This window comes from Diceros bicornis, chromosome X (genome assembly GCF_020826845.1).
Source record: "Diceros bicornis minor isolate mBicDic1 chromosome X, mDicBic1.mat.cur, whole genome shotgun sequence".
Taxonomy (NCBI): Eukaryota; Metazoa; Chordata; class Mammalia; order Perissodactyla; family Rhinocerotidae; genus Diceros; species Diceros bicornis.
In genome coordinates, this window is record NC_080781.1 from 138,868,600 (window position 1) to 138,886,913 (window position 18,314).

General features: G+C 38.9%; 1 protein-coding gene across 1 annotated transcript in view; it reads right to left on the minus strand.

Moving 5' to 3' along the window:
- Window positions 1–5,031: 5,031 nt before the first annotated feature.
- The window catches only part of BRCC3 (BRCA1/BRCA2-containing complex subunit 3), a 90,917-nt gene continuing 77,634 nt past the window's right edge, over window positions 5,032–18,314 (minus strand). The window contains 4 exon segments of the mRNA XM_058535055.1: window positions 5,032–6,621; window positions 8,069–8,238; window positions 11,370–11,413; window positions 11,975–12,106. Of these exon segments, the coding sequence (XP_058391038.1) occupies window positions 8,087–8,238; window positions 11,370–11,413; window positions 11,975–12,106 (328 nt within the window). The 3' untranslated portion in view covers window positions 5,032–6,621; window positions 8,069–8,086.

Consider the following 18,314-nt stretch of genomic DNA (forward strand, 5'->3'; position numbering starts at 1 on the left):
ATACTACATCTTATCTCCTCAGCTAGGAACTGAGGGAGTACAGGGAAGATTCTTCTTTTTTCATTTTTATAAACAGCTTTATTGAGACATAATTTACATACAATATAATTCACCCAAATTCACCCAAAGTGTACATGTAATTCAATGGTTTTTAGTATAGTCACAGAGTTGTGCAACCATCACCACAGTCAACTTCAGAATATTTTCATCACTTCGAAAAGAAACCCAATACCTTTATGTTATCATCCCTCTATCCCCCCTCCCTCTAGCCCCTGGCAATAACTAATCTACTTTCTGTTTCTATAGATTTCCCTATTCTGGACATTTCATATAAATGGAATCATACGTGTCCTTTTGTGTCTGCCTTCTTTCACTTAGCATCATGTTTTCAAGGTTCATCCATGTTGTAGCACGTGTCAGTAATTCATTCCTTTTTATGACTAAATAATATTCCATTGTATGGATATACCTCATTTTGTTTATTACAGTTTATGGACATTTGGGTTGTTTCCACCTTTTAGTTATTATGAGTAGTTCTCTTATGAACATTCATATATAACTTTTTGTTTGAATACTTGTTTTCAATTTTGTGGGATATATACCTAGGAGTGGACTTGCTGGGTCTTGTAATATTTTATGTTTAACTTTTGAAGGAACCACCAAACTATTGTCTAAATTGGCTACACCATTTTACATTCCCACCAGCAGTGTACAAGGGTTCTAATTTCTCCACATCCTTGCCAACACTTGTAATTATCATACCTTTTTATTCTAATGGGTGTGAACTGGTATCTCATGGTTTGGATTTGCATTTCCCTGATGCCTAATGACGCCTTTGCATCTTTTCATGTGCGTATTGACATTTTGTATATCTTCCATGGAGAACTCTCTATTCAGATCTTTTGCCCATTAAAAAAAAAATTTAATTGTGTGAGTTGTCAAAGTTCTTTATATACTCTGGACACTAGACCCTTATTTATATGATTTGCAAATATTTTCTCCCATTCTTTGGAGTGTCTTTTCACTTTCTGATAATGTCCTTTGATGCACAAAATTTTTGATTTTCATGAAGTCCAATTTATCTATTTTTTCTTTGTTGCTTGTGCTTTTGGTGTCATATCTGAGAAACCATTGCCAAAACCAAGGTTATGAAGATTTACTGCTATGTTTTCTTCTAAGGTTTTTATAGTTGTAGCTCTTACATTTACGTCTTTGATATATTTTGAGTTAATATTTGAATATGGTGTGGGGTAGGGGTCCAACTTCATTCTACTGGATGTGGATATCCAGTTGTCCAATCACCAGTTGTTGAAGAGAATATTTTTTCCCCATTCAATAGTCTTGACACCCTTGTTGATAATAAGTTGACCATTGATGTGTGGGTTTATTTCTGGACTCTCAATTCTATTCCAATGATCTATATGTCTATCCTTGTGACAGTACCAAACTTTTTTTTTTATATATTTTATTTTTGTATTGTGGTAACATTGGTTTATAACATTATATAAATTTCAGGTGTACATCCCACCTGAAATCAATGTCTTGATTACCATTGCTTTGTGTAAGTTTTAAAATTAGGAAGTGTGTTCCTCCTGCTTTGTTCTTCTTTTTCAGGATTGTTCGGGCTATTCACTGAATCCACAAACTGGCTTTCACCACAATCTCTACCATTTTTACAAGCGCCCTTAGGCTTGAACTTCTCCACATTCTGTTGCAAATGTAGTCAGTTCCTCTGGGAAGAGAGCAGGAGCTATCTGTTTTATGTCCTGTTTCTCCCCCTAGGCAAAATCCCTGAGCCAGGGCTCTGGAGCTGAGGATAGGGATAATGGCAAACTTCTCTCTGAGTGACACCTCTACTCTAGGAGTTAAATGGTCAGTGGAGGAGGGGGCAGTAGCCTGAGGTCCTTTCAGCTTGTCTCTCCTGGCATGGAACTACCACCCCACGAGCTGGGGCAAGGGTGATCAGGGACCCAGTATTCTCAGTGCACCATGACCAAGTTAGAGCCTCCATCCCACGAGTAGGGTCTGGATAGGAGTAGGGAGCCCTCACACCTCTCAACTGCACTTAGCCTCAGCAACAGGTAGTGGGGGGAAGGATGAGAGATGCTGAAGTCCTGCTCCTCCTGGGAAGAAAGCCCACCAACTGGGAGCTGGGGGGAGAGGGAACCCTGTGTTTTTGGCTGCACCAGTCCAGAGTGGAGTCTCCTTGTTGAGATGGGAGAGGGGAAGGAGGGAGCAGATTTCAGTTCAAATACTCGAAATTCTTAGCAAATTTTTTGTAGATTTTCTTCAGTAGATATTTTTTGACTTGCTGTTTGCCCTTAACCACTTCCAGACACTTGAAGTTTTTTAAAAATAATTTTCACCAGTTTCACTGGGGAGTGGGTCTACAGACTGTCATGCTGGAAGTTGACTGAAGTTTCTTCTCTTAAAGTAGCTGAAGTTAGGGAGCAATTTGGGGGAGGCTGCAAAGCTGCTCATACCAATAAGCACTGCTTTGAATTGACTTTTGGTTTTAAGTGGCCTTTTGTCAGCTATAACAAATGAACTTTTAAGGACAGCTAAGGCACCAATCAAATGACTTGTTTCAGTCCTACTTCCTGCTGCTTAACTTCCAAATGTTTATCAACAGGTAGCATATGCTATTTGATCTCAGGGAGTCCTTTTATATCCTCTCAGACCACGTAGCCCCTGAACACATAGGACAGTGGGAGGACCCTTACTCTCCCTGCTCTCACCCAACACTTAAGTGAGAGCTGTATCACCAGATCCTGGGGAGTTTATCTTATCCCCTAACCTGGCCATTTGTCTTTTAAAACGGCATTTTAACTTTACCAGCCCCATGTTGGGCACCAATTTTGTCAAGCACAAGACTAAGACTGACAGATTTGGCTGGTTAAGCCACACAAGCCCTTTTTAGACTTAGTTTATTACTTACATAGTCAGCAAAGGGAAGAGAAACCAAAGGTACCAGCTCCCTGTGGTCCTTGTCCCACACACCAAAATGGATGAAACTGCAATGAAAGAGGCTGGATGACTGTGATGTGAACTGTGAGACACCCCATTGCTGAGGAGCCCCTGCTAGACTGCAACTAAGCAGTTTTAGTCTGTATTCATACCCTGAGAGGGGTGAGGAAGTGAGTGATCCTCATACCTCAGCAGAACCCAGGAGACAATGAAAAACTGTCTCATGACAGCCTCCCAGAGGAGGTAGGGAGGTGGGTGGCAGATGGCCTGAGAGCAGTTCTTTACAGGCCTCCATCCTCTCATGTAACAGAGGATCTCAAGCTGTTCTGCCAAGACTCAGATTAGCTGTAGTTCAGGCCTTGCTTATGTGGCATATGTGGATACCACATGGGCACCAGGTCACCATGGCAGAGCTGTTATCCTATACACATCTCCCTCCTAATCAGGTAATACAACATTACAATTCAAAGACCCCATTCAAATATTGCAACTGCTCTAACAATTTCTTTTTCCTTTCTGTTCCAGAATCCAATATAGGAACACACGTTGCACTTAGTTTTCATGCCTTAAATCTCTTTCAGTCTGGGGACACCCCTTGGCCTTCCCCTATTTTTCATGTCTTTGACAGTTAAACCTCCACGCATCAACCTGACTTAGCATCCATTGATGACTCACACCTGAATCAGCCACTACTATGATGAATACCCAAGGGTGATTTTCTAATTTCATTCTTCCTTCTAAGTTTACTAGTTGGCTTTCTTCTTAAAGAAAGAGCTTACTTTCTTCTCCCATCGATTTATTTTTATCAATGTGGACTCAAGATTCTTATAGTAATTTATATAATGCTTTACTCTCATTAATTTTATGCACAAATTGTCCAGATTTTGCCAATGGGAACCCCTTCAGGCTGGACCCATTTCCTTACTTTATGGCTCAAAAAGATGATCTGGGCTTATCTTGTACTTTCTCTGCCCCAGCCCTGGAACCAGCCATTTCTCCCAGGGGAGCCCTGGTTACCCTTACTGAAGGATAGTATTTGAGAACAAATATCTGGGTGCTGGATGTGCTCATAGCTACTGGGGTACCACTTTCAAATTCTTACGTTATTCAAATGGCCATAACTCTATTAATGTAAATAGTTTAGAAGGTGATGGAGAGAGGAGATGTTAAAGATGTCTGTTTGGTTTCTGGTTTGTGCAAACAGATGCTCCATTCACTGAGGTAAAAAACATTCGAAGGGAATATGGTTTAGATTGAAAACCAGGAGTTCAGATTTAGATGTATCAAGTTTGATGTGCCATTAAGACAGTCAAGTGGAAATGTGTAGTAAGTGGGTAGAAATGTAGGTCTAGAGTTCAGGGAGAGGTCTGGATGGAGACACAAATTTGTCTGTCAACTGCATATAGGTGAGCAAAGATGGAGAAGCCTATGAATGAATTTGAGAAGGAACAGCCAGAGCAGAGAAAAACCAGAAAAGAATAAAATAGCAAAAGCCGAGAGTGGTAGATTTCAAAGAAGAGTGGCTAATTGTCTCAAGACTGAGAGATTAATTAAGGACAGGAAAAGCATCTATTGACTTTTACTATGGGCAGCTCATTGGTGACTTTGGCAGGAGTGGTTTAAATGGAGTGATGTGGGCAGAGGTCAGAATGCAATGAGTTGAATGAATAGGAAATGAGAAAACAGAGAAAGCAAGCAGGTGTATATTATTCTCATCAGAGTCTTGATTGAAAATAGAGAATCTGCTGACCAGAAGGGGATACAGGGTTGTGAGTGGAATGCATTATTTTGTGTGAAGGTGAGCCAGATTGGTACAGGTAGGAAAGTAATGATACATCCTGTTCACATCACTGTTCCTTGTGATGCTCAACACTTTTAAAGACTGAACACTGAGCTAAAGGTACCTTGGTGGTCTCTAACCTTATAAATGAAGAAAATGAAGCCCAGAAAGGGAAAGGGTGTTCAAGGTTGGCCGCTAAAAATATTCACATCATTTTATTCCCCTCAGATCTTCTTTTTATAATTCTTTTCTTATTTCATAAAATAAGTACCATACATCCTAGATCCCTATTTAATACTTATAACTTTTTATTTTGCAATAATTATAGATTTACAGGAAGTTGCAAAAATAGTACAGGGAGTCCCATGTACCCTTCACCCAGTTTCCCTGAGTGGTAACATTTTACATAACTATTGTACAACTTCAAAACCAACATATTGACAATGGTTGACACTACAGACCTTATTCAGTTTCACCATATTTTACGTGCATTCATTTATGGGTGTGTGCAGGTCTATGTAGTTTTAGCACAGACAGAGATTCATGTAATCAACACCACAAGCAAGATACAGAACTCTTCCATCAGCATAAAGGAACTCCTTCTGTTATCCCTTTATAGTGACACATACCCCATACTGCCTCCAGTCCCTATCCCTGGCAACCATTAATCTGTTCTTGATTTCTATAATTTTGTCATTTCAAGAATGTTATATAAATGCAATCATACAGTATATGACCTTTTTTTGAGACTGGCTTTTTTCATTCATCATAATACCCTTGAGGTCCAACCAAGTTATGTGTATCGATAGTCTGTTCCTTTTCATTGCAGAGTAGTATTTCATGGTATGGATGGTTGGTTTAACCACCCACTCAACTGCAGGACATCTGGGTTTTTTTTTCCAGTTTTTGGATATTAAAATAAAGCTGCTAAGAACATGTGTGTACAAGTTTTTGTGCCAATATAGGTTTTCATTTCTCTGGGACAAATGGCCAGGACTGCAGCTGCTGGGTTGTGGTACCTGCATGTGTAACTTTATTAGAAATTTCCAAACTCTTTTCCAGAGGGGCTGTACCATTTTACATTCCTATCAGCAATGTATGAGAGATCCAGTTTGTATGCTCAAAAGCATCTGGTATTTTCATTATTTTTTCTTTAGCCATTCTTATTGATAAGTATGTAGCCATAATTCATTGTGGTTTTAATTTGCATTCCCTGATGACTAATGAAGTTCAACATCTCTTCATGTGCTTACTTTCCATCCATATATCCTCTTTAATGAAATGTCTATTCATGTCTTTTGCTCATTTTCTAATTGGATTGTTTGTTTTTTACTGTTGACTTTATATAGTCTAGATTGATCACATATATAGTTTGCAAATAATTTCTCTCAATAATTTCCTCCTTTTAAATTTTTTGCAGAGCAAAAGTTTTTTATTTTGATGAAGCCCAATATGTCAACTTTTTCCTTTTAGGATTGTGCTTTTGGTGTGAAGGCCAAGAACTTGTTGCCTAGCCCAAGATTCTGAAGGTTTTTCTATGATTTTTTTCTAAAAGTTTTATAGTTTTACGTCTTACATCTAAGTCCATGATAGGTTTTGAGTTAATTTTTGTACAAGGGATGCAGTTTAGGTCAAAGTTCATTTTTTTGCCTATGGGTGTCCAATTGTTCCAGCATCATTTGTTGAAAAGACTATCCTTCCTCCATTGAATTGCTTTTGCACCTTTGTCAAAATCAGTTGGGCATATACCATACCGTCTTGATTATGTAGCTTTATTGTAAGTCTTGAAGTCAGGTAATATGAATCCTCCAAATTTTTCTTCTTCAAAATTGATTTAGCTTAATTAATTTTATACCTGGATATTTTCATCTTTCCTACAGGGAAAGAAAAGAATTGAGAAGAACTGTGGTTGTGGGAAATGAGGGAAAATACAGCATTTATACTCCATATGCCCTACGGTAATGGTTTTCAAACATTAGTATGCCTCAGAATCAGATGGAAAGTTCATGAAGATTTCTGGGTACCACCTCAGAGACAAAGTTTGACCTCCAAGTGATTCTGGTGCAGGTGGTTTTGGACTACACTTTGAAATTTGAAAAACAATAATCTAGGGAGAAACAAAAAGAACAAACAAAAACCAAAACCAGCCCTTTGTCCCCATTGTTGGGATCAGGCTCTCTTTGTTTTCTTTCTTTCCACATCCTCCAATTCCCACTTTAATTTCCCGTATGCAGTAGGCTTGACTCTTTTCTGAAGACACACTTATCATTTGTGGTTACATACCGTAAGAATAATGCAACAGAACTTTTTAGAGCATGATTTTTGCTACATCCTAAGTTCTAAATGTTTCTGGAAAAACACATTTATATTATAAGGGAAGTTCCTAGGTAAATAGCATCTGTTCAATAGGAATTTCCTTCAGAGTCAAATATGCAAGAACTCATCTATTTGGTTAGAAAGGGCACCCAGGGGCTGGCCCGGTGGTGCAAGCGGTTAAGTGCGCATGCTCTGCTGCAGTGGCCTGGGGTTCACCGGTTGGGATCACAGACGCACACCGACGCACTGCTTGGCAAGCCATGCTGTGGCGGCGTCCCATATAAAGTGGAGGAAGATGGGCATGGATGTTAGCACAGGGCCAGTCTTCCTCAGCGAAAAAAAAAAGGGAGGGAGGATTGGCAGATGTTAGCTCAGGGCTGATCTTCCTCAAAAAAAAAAAAAAGGGCACCCATACAGATTCAACCTTTGATAGTTATCTCAGAATACATATTTTAGAGATCAAGAAGGAAGACATAAGACATATGCCTCTCAATGAGAGCAAAGAGTAGAAGCTGACAAGTCACCTTCACTTCCTTCCACTAACTCTTGTGTACTTATTTACTTGTTCAACATAAGCATCATAACTACAAAATTGAAACATGAAATACTCTTCTTCCTTTAGCTTATTCTAGGGAGTGAGTGTATCTGAAAATGAAAATAAAGACTTCCTAGTTAAACAAGGGATAAATAAACATTTAAAATATACTCCCTGGAGATATATTACAGGATGTCCTTGCCAATGTACCTTCCATAGCCTTTAGAAAAAATCTTTCATATTCTACTTAAATCATCTTGCATATGCTCTTTGTAGGCCAGTTACAGGTAGGAGGGTTCATTAAGCACTAATGAAACTTTTACGAAGACATCTTGTGTTTACTGCATGCATAAAACTCATCCATTGGGATATAAAAAGAGCTGCTCCTATAAAAAGAGTTTGCCTACACATGAGGTATATGAATTTTCAGACCATGTTTAATACACAAATTGAAAAAAAAAGTTTTTTACCCCATGTTGTCTCCTGCTTTATTCTAGAGAAGAAAGTTCTTGCATAAGCTCTTCCTTTTCCTGTTGCAGCTCCTGCAAATGCTGTTGGTTTTGCTCCAGTCTGTCCTCCAACCACTGTAGGAGAGGCCCACTGACTGCCGACATCTGACTGCACAGATTCTTGGTAAACACTTCAATAGGAAAAACACAGATAAGCTAACACTCCACCACCACCAACAGTCCTCCAACTGTGAGCACTGAAAGAAGGGGTTGGAGGAAGAAGTAGAACAAGTACAATAAGTAGGACTAGCAGATGATTTTGTATGGCCAGCCAGGGGAAAGACAGAAGAGCTGAGCCAAGAAGATACCTACCTGGAGGCCACCCTGAACATCCCTGGATCCATAGGCTGGAGGGAAGCCTGGCTATGCCGAGAGCAGAAAGATGACCAGCTCCTTACTCCCTTAGACCAAAGGGCTAAGAACTACGGAAGGGTTTCTTTGCCCAGACCTCAGACCTTCTCACACTGTAAATGACCATAACCTCCTAAAGAGCTAGAACTCTGCCTTCTGCAACTTAGGTTTCCACTAAGTCCAGGCCAGTAGGAAAACTGCTTATCAAACGTTACATACCTTGAAGAAATAAATACGTTAACCCAAGTCACCTGAAAGCTCCTCTTTTAAAATGAGGAAAAACCAGAGAGATGAAGAGTAAGGGAGTTAGCATCTTTCATGCCTTACTATGAATGTTCAGCTTCATGATGAGACAAAGATTCTATGGCACTCTTCTTAAAACAAATTCCGCCTAATAGAAATATCTTTTTCTCTCTCATAATACCTAACTTATTGAAAATGACCACTGTCATACTGTGGGGTATATCTTCCACGATATACGTGTGTGTATATGTGTGTGTACGTGTGTGCAGGTATATGTATACTTTTGAATAAAACCTGTATGATTTTGGATGTTACTTTTTCTCCACATAACAATATGCCATAGACGTCATTCTGTGTCAGTAAAGATCTAGCTTGCTTTCTTAAGGGCTGCACAATGTTCATCGGAATGGATGTACCTTTTTAATAAGTCCTCTATTGATGGACATTTCAGTGACATCCAATTTCTTGCTATTATAAAGACTGCAATTAATATCCCTTTAAATTTACTTTTGCACACTTGTCCTACAAAGTTTTGAAGGATACATTTCTAGAAGTGAAACTGCTAGATTCAAGTCCATGTACATTTTAAAACTGATTATCCAGTATTTTCCAGATTGTACCAAATTATACCTCCAGGAACAGTACATGGGAGTGTTCACTTCCTCCACATCCTCATCTAATTATCTCAATTTAATCTTAGCCAAAAGAAAAAGTGAAACACTGATAACTTTATCTTAATCCATCCTTCTTTTAAAGATTATTATCAACAATTTGTGAGTTCAGGGTTTCAGATTATACTTATGCCACCACCTCCCAAGAGTTTGAAAAACATCCTCTTATATTGTCCTTCTGTACTTTTTTCCTTTTAAAATGAGCTTTATAGAGGTATAACTTGCAGACAATAAAATGACCCCATTTTAAGTGTCGAGTTCAATGAGTTTTGACAAATGCATACCCCTTGGAACCACCTCTAATCAAGATATAGACTATGTCCAGCAGGCCACAAGCCCATCTGCAGTTCCCTTTTGCAGTCAATGCCCCTTCACCTCTGGCACCAGCAGCTACTGATCCCCTCGCTGCCACCACAGATTAGTTGCCTATTCTTGAATTTCATATAAATGGAACTATAGAGTATACAGCATTTTGTGTGATGCTTCTTTCACTTGGCATAATGGATTCATCCAGGTTGTTCATGTCTCAGTAGCTTGTTCTTTTTGTTGCTGAGCAGCACTCCGCTGTATGGATGGCTCATACTTTGTCCATTTCCCCACTGACAGACACTTGGCTGGTTCCACCCTTTGGCTCTTGTGAATAATGCTGCTATGAACATTCCTGTACGAGTTTTTGTTAGAACACTTGTTTTCAACTCTTTGGGGTATATGTCTAGGAGAGGAACTGGTGGCACATTTGATAATCGTAATTGTCAACCTCTTTTCCAAAGTGGTTGTACTATGTTTAATAGTAAAAGTTTAAATACATCTGGAGTTTATTTTTTGTGTAGAGTGTTAGGTAGGAATCTATTTTTTCCCCAAGTGGAAATAGAAGAATATAAATCCATTTAGGTTAAGACTGTCTCTTTTGTTGAGCAATGTTCCCCAGTGCCTAGAATAGTGCCTAGCTGAGAGTAGGCACTCAGATGTTTCTTGAATGAATAAACTAACAAACAATGAACCGTCCCTACACTATTCAGTGAATAATCCATCCTTTTTGTTTTATTTGGAGTAACATCTTTCTTAAATATAAATTCTAATATATACATGGGCCTATTTCTGGGGTCTATTCAGTTCTACTGATTTGTCCATTTTTGAGTTATTACCATACTTTTTAAATTACTGTGGCTTGAGAGTATGGCTACATATCATATATTACCCACTTTTAACTCTTTGTCATGTTTTACCTTCAGATAGAAATGATGGGACAGATAGACAAAGTTATCTCTCTCTTCTTTTCCTCCCAAAGTAATTGCCCATACCACTTGAAAGCCTCCCCTTCTTCCTCACTGGTGACTTTGCTAGTCACAGGGGAAGATCGCACAGAATGGCGTGGGAGTCAAGGTTAGTCAGAGAGAAGGTGCAAATGGGTAGGTGTGTATGTTGGGGAAGAGTGATTTAGTGTGTATATCATATTGAGCTTTCTGTTCCTTGGCCTTGTATAGGAATTCCTTCTACATTTACTGACATAAAAAGATTTCCTCCCTCAGGCCCTCCCTCTTATTTGTCTGTCTGTCTGTCTGTCTATCCATCTCTTTCATCTCCCAGCACAATAGGCTGGTAGTGGTATGCTGGAACCAGCTTAGACCAGCTCCTGAGAGCTGACTGTTGAAATTTCAGGAAGTTTGTGAGCTGGTTGAAGCCATGTTAGTTGTTTGAAATCAGCCATGGTAGGGGTATTACACCATGGAAACTGGAAAACACAAAAAAATCAGTGCCCTCCCTCCTCCCTGTTCCTGTCTTTCCTCCAGTCTCACTCTAGGTAGCATTTACAGTATTCAACAGTCCACAGGGTTCAATAGAAAGGTTGGGAGCAGGATTAATGAATGGCAAAGCTCTTAGGAAAGGAAACTTGAGGATAACTTGTACCCATCACTTCAATCACTTAAACTACATTTGCTTCTGTCAGCTGAATATTTCAGGGAACACTGCCTATACTCAAGAAAAGAAAATCTTACCTGAGCCATTATGGATCTTGGTTACTGAGTCCAGATGTGTGAGGCTAAAGGGATAAAACAGTTCAGATTAGTAGCAAAGTAGCAGTGAAGGGAAAACAAAATGGTCACGGACTAACAAAATGAGAAATGACCCCAGACCTTTGACAACTGGATTAGATGAGTATATATAATTTAAATTCTAGTTATTGGTAAATTTTTCATGATTTTGGGGACATGATTTTATTCAGAACTTTGAGATAATTCAAGGAGATAATTTTGAAATTACTGTCTCTGACTGAAGCCTTCACATAGTACACATTTGTTGGGCAAGACCTAGTGCTTGGCAACAGGACTACTAAAATGTTGTAGTTTATTTTTTTTACAACCAAAAAAAGTGTCTTTGCCCTTGAAGGATATAAAGTGCAGCAGGAGAGAAACAAATGTTAAAGAGATTGTTATCATACAATGTGAGAAACATTATGACTGGAGACTGCTATAAAGTTTTCTCATAGAGAGGTGAAAAGAAAGCGGGCTCAAGAGTTGAGCTGCTAAAGGTGAAAGGACAGAAAATGGGAGTAGGGACTATGCCCTGAAAGGTGGAGAAGAGGAGTGACGAAGGTCTCTACCTGTGGATCCTCCTATATGCATCCTGCTCCTCCTGGCAAAGAATCTTGGGCAGCTCAACTGCTGATTCAAGGCACACTTTCCCAATGGTTACATGAGGTACAATATGGATTGGGATTTCAATTCTCTCATACCTGCAAGACAATCAATTCAGGTCAGTTTTTTGTTTGCTTTCAGCTTTATTGAAGTATAATTGACAAATGGGAATTATATATATTTAGGATGTACAAATTGGTACTTTGATACATATACACAAGTTGCTAAATGATTACTACAGTCAAGCTAATTAACATATCCATCACCTCACATAGTTATCATTTTGTGTGTGTGGTGAGAACACGTAAGATCTACCTTCTTAGCAAATTTCAAGTATATCATACAGTACTGTTAACTGTAGTCACCACATTGTATGTTAGATCTCCAGAACTCATTTATCCTGAAACTTTGTATCCTTTGACCAGCACTCCCCCCATTTTCCCCTGTACCAGCCCTGCCACAACAATCACCATTCCACTCTCTGCGTCTATGAGTCTGACTACTTTAGATTTTACATATAAGTGAGGTCATACAGTATTTGTCTTTCTCTGTCTGGCTTATTTCACTTAGCATAGTGTCCTCCAGGTTCATCCATGCTGTTGAAAATTGTATGCATATATACATATATATACACATACCATTTTCTTCACCCATTCATCCACTGGCAGACATTTAGGCTGTGTTTCCATATCTTAGCTATTGTGAATAATGCTGCAATGAACATGAGAGTGCAGATATCATTTTGAGATCCAGATTTCATTTCCTTCAGGCATACACCAAGAAGTGGGTCAGTTTTTAATGCTGAGTTCTCATAATCAGAAGTTTTCTATAGTTTTAATAGAAATTTTGGGATACAGCATGCTTCAAAGATTAAACATTCCTGTAATTTGTCTATTAAGTCGACTTCAAAGTGGACAGAGTTCAAACTGAGTTCATCTGGGGAGCAAAGTGGAAGCACATTTGCAGAGCCAATATTCTCTAGTCTCACAGAAAACCTGAGGCCACTTCTGTAAACTTAATAGAAGCCTTGGGAGCTCAAGGTCCTTATGCTCACTCCCCAGAAAAGGGAAATAGCTAATTAATATTGTTTTCAGTCAGGAAGTTGCCAGAGGTTGAACACATTGATCACAAAGCCTGGGGAAGAGGAACTGCAGAGTCTTCAGTGACTCTATCAGATTCATTATTTAGATGGGATTACTCATATAAATGCTCACTTGTTCTAACTCAGTGTTCACCAGTGGTCCTCGTTTCCCGGTCTCTCCCCTGGAGGGGAATAGGTAAGAAATTCACAAATACTTGCATTGTCATGCTAGAGTGGGAGAAACAGATATGCTTGTTACTGAGGCCAACCAATCTACCTCTACCTACTTCTCACCCCAAGTACACCTAAACTCCACTTAACAGTAGGTTCAGTGGAGCATCCAGGTTGAGGGCCCCTGGCACTGTGAGGCCTCATTGGCACATGGTGGTACAACAGCATAAGATCCAGCTCCGCTCTCTCTCTTTCCCACCCAGCAGAATGTGTCTGGGCCCCATACCACAATCTAGATGGAACACTAATGATGGAGGATGACAAGCACCCCTCCCCTCCCCACATCCAAGTAGTCAGGGAGAAATTCATGAAAGAGTATGCCATAGCTGCTTGTGGTTTGCAGATGGCCCTTTGAAATAATACACAGTGACTATTATTAATTATGTTTCCAGAAACCCTGAAGAACTTAATCTGCTGCTGCTATCAGTCTACTTAACAGGGTTTCCCACTGAGATTATCAGGACCGTGAGCAGAAATGGTTCCAATGGTTCACTGAGAATGGACAAACATCTTTATAAATTCCTGAAATAGCTAGAGCTTCTGCAGTTTACTTAAAACTACAATCCCAGGAGCTAGATAAGTAGAGACCCAAAGCTGAGACAGAAATTCTGCTTCTGCTAATGAACCAGATGGTTAAGACCAATCCTCCTGTTGAGAGCAACTAGAATAGCGGGGCCAAACAAAATAGCATCTGTTGGAAGTCACTGGAGAGCTACCAAGGCAGTGAGTAATTGTGGGGTCAAGATTTGGGAGAGGAGGAAAATCCAAAGAGATGAGCCTGGCATCTAAGGACAGCCTTCCTGGAAAGGCATCTGCTGATTCCAGGGAGGAAGCTTATAGGCTGCGAAGTTTCAGAGAGTTTCCTAAAGGACTTACGGGTCTTGGGTGACAAAATTGGAGTTCAGGGCCTATCAAGGGGGAGAGGCCTGGGTAAAGTCGTCTCCAGGCTTTGGGTTGGGACCTCAACAGTATACATACTAGGAATAAAAATAGACCAGCCCTTACAGGGACTAGAGGCCCAACTTTGAATCATCTCAATTCCTAACTGGATTGATGTGATTTGATAATTCTGCTACCAGTTAGGATATAGAAGGTTGCCAAAGACCATTGCACCCACCATAACAAGAAGAAAACAACAGATAAAACAAAAAAATTATAGATTAAAGAAAAGACCCCAGAGAGCCATGGATAGAAAGATAAGTCTAAATGAACTACATTCCTGAGAAGAACAATGAGTAGATGAGTAGAGACCAGTGGCCACTCTCCTCTGTGGGGGCATTTGTCTTGTCTGGAGGCACAGGCAGGTGAAGGATAGGGATTGTCATACATAGATGAACTTTGCTGGGGTGAGAGAAAGGCAATTGGGGCTTGTAACAAGCACGTGGGCTGGCCACTGAAATATGTAGAAGCCTGAAAAACAGTTAGTTCTCCCCTCGTGCTGATTCTACCTGACAGGACTTGCTTAGAATATGGAGGCATAGGAAGCTGGGACCTGAGCTAGAAAACAGAAAGAGATATACTCATAATTTCATGTGGATTAGCTCTAAAATTCCCAGTAGAAGGTGGGAACTGGACTAAAATTCCCAGTAGAAGGTGGGAACTGGAACACACATATAGAAGATCTCACCCTGTGCTCAAATCCCGGCAAATTAAAGTAAAACCGAAAATAACTAAAGTAGCAACACAGCTAACTTCTGATTGAATGGAAGTGATAAGCCTCTCATCCTGGCTGTTTGATAGAGGGATGGGCATGCCCTCTCTAGGGAATAATAATATTTAGTCTAGTCTCTATGGTTCTTCTAACCACTATGCCATAAAAAAAAAAAAGAGAGAGAGACATAAGGAAACAAGAAAATATGACAGATGATCAAGAGAACAAGTCAATAGAGGAAGACCCACAGTTGACACAGATATTGGAATTACTAGACAAGGAACTTTAAAATAACTATTAAAAATATGTTAAAGAAATTAGAGGTGAACCTGGGCAAAATGGATGAAAAAAATGGAGAATTTCAACAAGCTCCAAAAAGGAACCAAATGGTGGACTAGGAGGCTTCAGGCTCTCACATTCCCATAGTCACTGAGTTAACAATAACATATGGAACAGAATACCTTTGCAAGAATTCTAGAGATCAGTTGAGAAATTATAGCACCCGGACCAATGTAAAACTAAGAAGAGATTCCAGCGAAAGGGGTAGGAAAAGTCATAGTATTTTGCATGCCTGTTCACGCCCGTCCCCCTATCTGCCGTAGTGCAGCACAACTGGGAGGAAACCTCCCACACTGGGGATCCTCTCTAAGGACAGAAACAAAAAGGTGGACCTTGAATCCAACATTCTTGCTTGTCTGGCAGCTGCACAAGGGACTGGTTTCTTGGCAGACTTATTTGGAAGCCACTGAAAACAGACACAATCACCACTTCACATTAGAGCTGCAGTTCTGCAGGCAGATGCCAGGCAGAGCAAGAGATTATGGGCCTCTGAGGAGAAGCAGGGACAAGCTGCTTAGGGAATTTGAGACAACTAAAATCACATGCACAAGCACAGACAAGATAAATCCTGAGAAAAGGTTTGAGAGGTTCTAGAATCTCCAGCTGGACTGATCATTGAAGGTCTTCCCCTGCATGAAGCCAGTCCATAAAGACTGGGAGTTGTGGTTGTTTTTCAAATGCCCAAGTCTCAACAACAAAAATCACAAAGCATACAAAGAAACAAGGAAACATGGCCCAATCAAATGAACAAAATAAAATTCCAAAAACTGACCTAAAGAAATATCTACTTAAGTCCTTTGTCCATTTTTAAATTGGGTTATTTTGTTGTTGAGCTATAGGAACTCTATATATATTCTGGATATTAACCCCTTATCAGATATATAATTTGCAAATATTTTCTCCCATTCTGTAGGTTGCCTTTTCACTCTGTTAATTGTGTCCTTTGATGAACAAAAATTTTTAAGTTTAATGTAGTCCATTTGTCTATTTTTGCTTGTTGCCTGTGCTTTTGGTGTAATATCCAAGAAGTGATTGCCAAATTCAATCTCATTTGCAGTTCCCATTTTCTTCTAGGAGTTTTATAGTTTTATGTCTTATGTTTAGGTTTTTATTCCATTTTGAGTTAATTTTTGTATATGGCATAAGGTAAGGGCCCAACTTCATTCTTTTCCATGTGGATATCCAGTTTTCCCAACACCATTCATTGAAGAGAATGTCCTCTCCCCACTGAGTGTTCTTGGCACCCTGGTCAAGGAACATTTGACTATATACCTGAGAGTTTAATTCTGGACTCACTATTCTGTTCCACTGGCCTTATGTCTGTCTTTTTGCTGGTACCACACTGTTTTGAATACTGTAGCTTTGTAATAAGTTTTGAAATCAGAAAATATGAGACCTCTAGTTTTTCTTCTTTTTCAAAACTGTTTTGGCTATTCAGGGTCCCTTGATATTCCACATCAATTTTAAGATAGATTTTTCTATTTCTGAAAAAAAAATGCCATTGGGATTTTGAGAGGGATTGCATTAATTCTGTAGATCACTTTGAATAGTACTGACATGTTAACAATATTAAGTTATTCAATCCATGTATACAAGATGTCTGTTTGTGTCTTCTTTAACTTCTTTCAGCTGCATTTTGTAGTTTTCAGTGTACAAGTCTTTTGCCTTTTGGATAAGTTTATTCCTAGGTATTTCATTCATTTTTATGCTATTGTAAATAGGTTGTCTTCTTAATTTCCTTTTTGGATTGTTCATTGTTAGTGTATAGAAATGCAAGTGATTTTTGTGTGTTGATTTTGTATCCTGCAACTTTGCTGAATTTATTAGTTCTAAAGTTTTTTTGGTGGAGTCTTTACGCTTTTCTATATAAGATGATGTCATCTGTGAACAGAGATAATTTTACTTCCTCCTTTCCAATTTGGATGCTTTTTATTTCTTTTTCTTGCCTAATTGCTCTGGCTAGGACTTCCACTTCCATGTTGAATGCCCATTTTTAAATTGAGTTGCTTGTCTTTTTATTTGTTGAGTTGTAAGAGTTCTTTACATGTTCTGGATGCTATATCATTATCAGATATATAATTTGCAACTATTTTCTCTTGTCTTGTGTGGTTGTTTTCACTTTCTTGATAATGTCCTTTGATGTATCAACTTTTAAAATTTTTATCAAGTCTAATTTATCTTTTTTTATTTTTTTGCTTGTGCATTTGGTATCATATCTAAGTATCCATTGCCATATTCAAGGTCATGGAGATTTACCTCTATGTTTTCTTCTTAGAGTTTTTATACTTTCAGCTCTAATATTTGGGTCTTTGACACATTTTAAGTTAATTTTTGTATATTGGGTGTGGCAGAACTTCATTCTTTTGCATGTGGATGTCCAGTTGTCCCAGCACCATTTGTTTAATTGCCTTTTCTTTCCCATTGAATTACCTTGGCACTCTTGTCGAAAATCAATTGACCCTAGAGGTATGAGTTTATTTATGGACTCTTAATTCTATTCCATTGTTCTATATACCCTTCCTTTGCCACCGCTTGTTTTTCTACAGGTCCCTGAGGCTTTGTCCCTTTTTTCCCAATCTTTTCTGTCTGTTGGATAGTTTTATTGATTTATCTTTAAGTTCACTTACTCTTCCTCTGTCATGTCCACTGTGCTCTCACTTTTCATCTAGTGAGTTCTTTATTTTGGTTATTATATTTTAGAAAAATATACCTCCATTTGACTCTATTTTCTATTCCTCACTTTATACTTTCTTATTAATATTTGTTTCAACATTGTTTGTGAATGCTAGTTTGAGCATTTTCATAATGACAGGTTTAAAGTATTATTAGATATTTCCAACGTTTCTTCTTGCCTTTTGTGTCTGTTGATTGTCTTCTCCCATGCAAGATGAGATTTCTGTGGTTCTTTATATGTTGAGTAATTTTGGTTTGTATCTTGGTTATTTTGGATATTTCATTTTAAGTCTTTAGGTTTATAGCCACAGCTTGTATGGTATTTTGAATT